The sequence below is a fragment of the Orycteropus afer genome, unplaced genomic scaffold (assembly GCF_000298275.1).
Source record: "Orycteropus afer afer isolate SDZICR_OR568_19922 unplaced genomic scaffold, OryAfe1.0 scaffold00227, whole genome shotgun sequence".
In the NCBI taxonomy this organism is placed as follows: Eukaryota; Metazoa; Chordata; class Mammalia; order Tubulidentata; family Orycteropodidae; genus Orycteropus; species Orycteropus afer.
The window spans coordinates 4,275,834-4,282,642 of NW_006921814.1; the positions used below are offsets into that span (position 1 = coordinate 4,275,834).

The 6,809-nt window shown below is 38.4% G+C and overlaps 1 protein-coding gene across 1 annotated transcript in view; it reads left to right on the forward strand.

The window, feature by feature from the left end:
* WDFY3 (WD repeat and FYVE domain containing 3) overlaps positions 1–6,809 on the forward strand; it is a 341,413-nt gene that overhangs the window by 135,469 nt on the left and 199,135 nt on the right. The window contains exons 14-15 of the mRNA XM_042782046.1: positions 647–861; positions 3,304–3,416. Coding sequence (XP_042637980.1) covers positions 647–861; positions 3,304–3,416 — 328 coding nt within the window. The remainder of the gene's footprint in view (positions 1–646; positions 862–3,303; positions 3,417–6,809) is intronic.

Here is a 6,809-nt window from a genome sequence, read left to right on the forward strand (position 1 = left end):
GTGATATGGAACCACTTCATATCACATACTAAAGTAGGTAAAGGGGAAAAAATAGGGTTTTTCTGTTTGAATGGTAAATGCTTCTGTTTGGAATACAATTTCATTGTTACGAAGGCAACAGAAATAGTTGTTTTTAAAGGTAGAATCCTGCTCAGCAGTGGACATCATTAATACATATGCAGAAGGAAAACTGACTAAAGATACTGCATCGATGCTCTTTATCTTTTCTGCTTGTAAGACTGAAGAATTAGGATGAATTGGAGTTTGGGTGTGACTTTATTTTGTTAAAATTTTAGATAGATTCTGAGGCCTAAAGCATCATAACTATAAACAATAAGCTTTCCGTTAAGTGGGTTATTTATTCACCATGAAAAACACTTTACATCACAAATAAAAGGAGTTATATAGTCATCTCATACAAAGACTTGGAAGAGTATAGAGGACAGCTGGTTATGTGTCTAGCAACACGAGAATACATTTTTTTCCCTAGCTCTAATCTGAGAGTGCTATATGACTCTAAGTCAGTTACTTAATTTATCGGAAACATACAGAAACTCCACGTTAAAAGGTGTGCTTCCTGTGGACAAAACTGTCATCTGTCTCACTAAGAATATCCTGGTGGTGTGCTTTTCTTTATTGACTATAGCATGCTTTGGACCTTCAGCTTGCCGTGGCAAATATTTTACAATCCCTGGTGCACACAGAAAGAAACCAGCAGGTCATGTGTGAAGCCGGTCTTCATGCACGACTGCTGCAGAGGTGCAGTGCTGCACTGGCAGATGAGGACCACTCCCTTCACCCACCCCTCCAGCGCATGTTTGAGCGATTAGCCTCTCAGGCCCTGGAGCCCATGGTGCTGAGGTCAGTAAATTCTCTTTTTTCACATTTGGATAGGTCACAGTTAGGAATGGCCACTATTAATTAGAGTTTTCATGATCCAAGAGTTCTTGTTGTGATGGGCACGTATTTAGTTAGCTGTGGACAAAAATACAACAACATAAAAGGTGGGGGGGTGGTGAGTAAAATGCTCAAAAGGTATTTTGTTGTTGTTGTTGTTGTTGTTGTTGTTGTTATGTGCCGTCAAGTCGGCCCTGACTTACAGTGACCCCTCCTTGGGTTGCCAAGGCAGTATCACTACGGAAGAAGATTGCCCAACCTTCCTTCCGAGGAGTGGCTGGTGGCTTTGAACTGCCAGCCTTTTGGTTAGCAGTCAAGTGCTTTAGCCACTATGCTTCCAGAGCTCCCAAACTAACATTTGATGTTGTTGTTGATGTTTGCCGTCGAGTCGGCCCCGACTCATAGCGACCCCTCCTTGGGTTTCCGAGGCAGTATCACTACGGAAGTAGGATTGCCCAACCTTCCTTCCGAGGAGTGGCTGGTGGGTTTGAACCGCCAGCCGTCTGGTTAGCAGGCAAGTGTCTTAGCCACTATGCTACCAGAGCTCCCTAGTTACCAGTAAACAGAAAATGTTCTGTTCATTAGCTGTTTGTTCCACTTGATCTAGTTGACCCTCACTTTCATTTAAAATTAAAGTCATATTTAATATGTATATGACTTACATTTACTTCTTATTTAAGAACTTTTTATATGTTGTAAGGATGCTTAAGAAAAACTTCTTTAGGTTTTTATTTTGAAATAATTGTAGAGTCACATGAAGTTGTGTAGGTAGTACTGAGAGGTCCCATGTACTTTCATCCAGTTACCTAACATCTTAGGTAACTGTAATAGAGTATCAGAACTAAGAAAATGACATTGGCATGATGTATGCTAGTAGGTCATTGTTATTTTCCGACATACATAGTGTTTTATGACCACCAAACAAATCAAAATACTACAAAGCTCACCCCGGTGTTGCCGCTTTATTGTCACAGCCATTCCTCTAACTTCTGGAAACCACTAATCAGTTTTCCATCTCTATAATTTTGTTATTTTGAGGATGCTATATAAATGAACTCATACAATATAACCTTTTGAGAATGGCTTTTTAAAATTTATCATAATGCCCTTGAGATACAGCCAAGTTGTATGCAGCGGTAGTTTGTTCCTTTTTATTGCTGAAGAGTATTCCATGGCGAATGTACCACAATTTATTAAACCATTCAAGAAATATATATTTCATTTAGCCTTTTGTTAATGCAAGAGAAACAATATTTTCTGTATTAGGGATGAAACCGGCCAATTGCTGCTTTCAAAGATTTTTTTTCCCCTAATTCCTTAAAATTGCCTATCCAAATATTTTTCATGTATAAATTTTCTCTTGGTGAAGAAGTGAAAGGAAAGTGTGTGCCCTCAAAATGTGTGTAGTGTAGTGAAGAATATATTCAAATAATCAGGAAATTAGTATGTTGTGTGTTAAGTTATATAATAGGCAGTGCTGTGGGAGTTTATAAGAAGGGTGGCTTATCAGACTTTGTGAGGGTGGCTCAAGGGACGCTTCCTGGAGGAAATGACAGTCAAGTTATAAAATGAAGATGGAAAGGAGTTGCCCAGATGAAAATATTTTTTTTACAGAAAAGGTATTCTGAATAAAGATAAAGTAAGATACAATGGTCCAGAATAGAGAAAGTATAGCATTCTTCATGAATTAAAAGAAGTTAAGTATGCCTTGAATGTAGTGTATGAATGGGGATAAAATGGGGTCATGATGCCAGAGAGTAAAGTGGAAATTAGCATACACTATAGGCTAGCCATTTTGGGATTGGGGTTTCCATCTCGAGAAATGGACAGCCATTGAAGAATCTTAACCAATGGAGTTAAAATGAGTAGATTTTAATTTTTGAAAGATACTGACTATAGGGAAGAATGAATTGAGGTAGGGCAAGGTTGGCATCATAGGAAACAGTTAAGACACCATCTCAGGATGTGAAAAGCAGCCTGTCCTGGATAATAGCAAGAGTGGAGGGAAGAGGACAGATTGAACATACTCGAGGGAATAGAATCAGCAGAATTTTCTGACTGTTTGAATGTGGAAAGTGAAAGAAAGGGAAGGAATCAAGGCACATTTCAGGGAGATGTGGAACATAAGAAAAGCTACAGTTTGGACTAAAAGGAGAAAAGGTGGTATGAGGTGCTTCTGACACACTATTATTAAATTCTGAAGAGAACTCTGAAAGAAGTAGCAGGTAAATATATAGATATATGTAAATAGATTAAAAGTTAAATAACTAACACTGTATGTTTTGTGATCAGTACTTGCATTTCTTTTGTATTGTAGCTAGTCTGTTATAATTAATTCCTTTTTTGTGTTTGGTTTATGAATTATATAATGTTCTCAATCAAGTAATAACTGATTTCTCTCTTTAGGGAATTTTTACGTTTGGCAAGTCCTTTAAATTGTGGTGCCTGGGACAAAAAACTACTAAAACAATATAGGGTCCACAAACCAAGCTCACTGAGTTACGAGCCAGAGATGAGAAGTAAGTTTTCATTTAAAGTTCTTCTTTTTGGTTTCTTTTATAACTGGAAATCATGTGGGGAATCATCTTAAATGATCCTAATCTTCTACAGCTGAATGTGGACTTAAAATACGTTAAATTGTATAATTAAGACAAGATCTTAAGATAGTTTGGAGTCACATTATAAAATAGTAAAAATCCTAGAGACCCGAAGTGGAAAGGGACTTTAAAAATCATCTTACCTAATTCCTTCCTCTTACAGATGAAGCAGCTTAAACCCAGAAGGGTAAGTGCCTTGGTCAAAGTGTCTGGTTCTAAAACCCAGATTTCCTGTTTCTCAAACTAGTGCCTTTTACTGTTCCTATAGACTTTGTATAGCAAAATGTTGTTGTTGTTGTTATATGCTGTCGAGTCGGACCCAACTCATAGCAAACCCCTCCTTGGGTTTCCGAGGCAGTATCACTACGGAATTAGATTGCCCAACCTTCCTTCTGAGGAGTGGCTGGCAGGTTTGAACCGCCAGCCTTCTGGTTAGCACTTAGGCACTATGCTGCCAGGGCTCCCAAAATAGGAACCTGTATACGTTAGGGAAATTAGACTCTCTAATTTTTATTGACTTGGTCTTCAGAGCAATTATCATCTTCTAAAATTATATTTTTCTTTGAAAAAGTACATATATTATGCTTAGTAGTAGTAATAACAACAATAAATCTGGTGTAAAACAATGGGATACTACAGAGTTTAAAATCAGGAAAGGTGTGTGTCATGTTGTATCCTTTCACCATACTTACAAATCTGCATGCTGAGCACATTATTTGAGAAACTGAGTTTTATGAAGAAGAACGTGGCCTCAGGATTGGAGGATGGCATGCAGATGACACAACCTTGCTTGCTGAAAGTGAAGGTGACTTAAAGCACTTACTCATGAAGATCAAAGACTACAGCCTTCAGTGTGGATTACACCTCACCATAAATTCAACAAAAATAATCACAACTGGACCAATAAACAATATCATGGTAAATGGAGAAAATATTGAAGTGGTAAAGGATTTCATTTTCCTTGGATCCACAATAAATACCCATGGAAGCAGTAGCTAAGTAATCAAACAACATACTGCCTTGAGCAGATCTGGAGCAAAAGATCTCTTTAAAGTGTTAAAAAGGAAAGTCACTTTGAGCACCACAGTGTGCCTGAACCAAGCCATGATATTTTTAATCACCTCATATGTGCTCAAATGCTGAACAATGAATAAGACATACTGAAGAGGAATTGATGATGTGTTTGAATTATCAAAGAATATCGAATATACTGCCAGAAGAATGAAGAGATCTGTCATAGAAAATACAGCCGATAAGCTCCTTAGGAGCAGGGATGGCGAGACTTCAACTCATGTACTTTGGTCATGTTATCAGGAAGGATCAGTCGATGGAGGAGGGCTCATGCTTGGTAAAAGTGGAGGATCAGTGAAAAAGGGAAAGAGCCTCTGTGAGGTGGATTGACACAGTGGCTACAGTAGGGGCCTTAGGCATAGCAACGATTGTGAAGATGGCACAGGACCAGGCAGTATTACGTTGTTGTACCTAGGGTCGTTGGGAGTCAGAACTGACTCCATGGCACATAACAACAGCATAAACTTCAAAATTAAATCTTTCAGAAACTGTTTTTACATATGAATTTTTTTATATTAATCTGGCATGTTTACAAGTAAATAATATGTCATGCTAGTTAATTTATTGATTTTTTAAACCAAAATTTATTGCTGGAACTTACATGTCAGACACTGTGCTTGACACAACTACTAGTAACATCAATGAAATAGAATAATTTGCTCCCACAAAATGTACAAATAAGGAATCCTGGTGGTTCAGTGGTTAAAGAGCTCTGCTGCTAACTGAAATGTAATTGGTTTGAACCCACCAGCCACTCTACAGGAGAAAGATAACAGTTGCTTACTTCTGTAAAGATTTATAGCCTTAGAAACCTTGTGGAGAAGTTCTACTTTGTTCTTTTGGGTCGCTATGATTTGGAATCTACTCGACGGCAGTGGGTTTGGTTGGTAAATTAATAAACGCTCAACTCAATTATGTACCAGCTGCATCAAAAGGCAGATAGGAGACTGCATAAGTTGGACAGGGGAAATCATGGAGATTCCCACACACTGGTTGACATCTCAACTAGTTTCAAAGGTAGAAAAGGAACTAACCTGAAAGGTCATGAAGAATGCACTTTAGGAAACAAGACTAGAGATTTGAGAATACATGGCACATCCTAGAAACTGCTGTTGAGTGTGAATAATGAAAAATTTTTTGTGGGAATATGTCAGGAAATGAGACTGAAGACACGATAGAGATGAGATCATAAAGATTGCTAAAATTTATACTCAGTTTTATAGATGTTGGGGAATAATCAGAAAGCTTTTAAAAGTAGGGAAGTGGCATAGTATTTGAGTTTTAAGAAAACAAACCAAGAGGATTAAGAATGAACTAGAGCCAACAAACATATGGTCATGGTCATTAGCTATTAGAGAGATACAAATCAAAACAACAATGAGGTACCATCTTGCTCCAGCACTAGTAGCAAAGTTCAACAAGACAGAAAATAACAAATGCTGGCAGCCATTCCATTGTTTTTTTTTTTGTTGTTGTTGTTATGTGCCGTCGAGTCAAACCCGACTCATAGCGACCCCTCCTTGGGTTTCCGAGGCAGTATCACTACGGAAGTAGGATTGCCCAACCTTCCTTCCGAGGAGTGGCTGGTGGGTTTGAACCGCCAGCCGTCTGGTTAGCAGGCAAGTGTCTTAGCCACTGGTATATATATTCTTTAGGGTATTACAGCCATGACAAGAACAGATAGATGCACACCCGTGTTCATTGCAGCACTGTTTACAATAGCCAAAAGATGGAAACAACCTAGATATCCATCAGCTGAGGAATGGATAACCAAACTATGGTACATACACACAATGGGATAGATACTATGCAACGCTAAAGAATAATGTAGAATCTGCAAAACACCGCATAACGTGGATGAACTTGGAGGACGTTATGCTGAGTGAAATAAGTCACTCACAAAAGGACAAATATTGTATTAGTCTGTTATTGTAAAAGTTAAGGAAAGGTTTATCTATAGAGGGAAATTTTCTTTGTTGGTTACCAAGGGTGGGAGGGGAGGGGAGGAAAGGCTGTTAGATAGATAGAGATAAGTATTGATTTGGGTGAAGAAAAGGGCAGTGTATCAAATGTGAGTGACCAATATGGCAGCATTGAGGATGATAAAGACATAGAGAGGTACATGGGGAGGTACAGACACAAATATGAGCCCTTTTGCACATACAGTACTGCGTTGTCAGTGAAGGCAAACATGGGTATATGGATAGATAGATGGGTGGACAGGCTGAACTATTAGGTATGTCT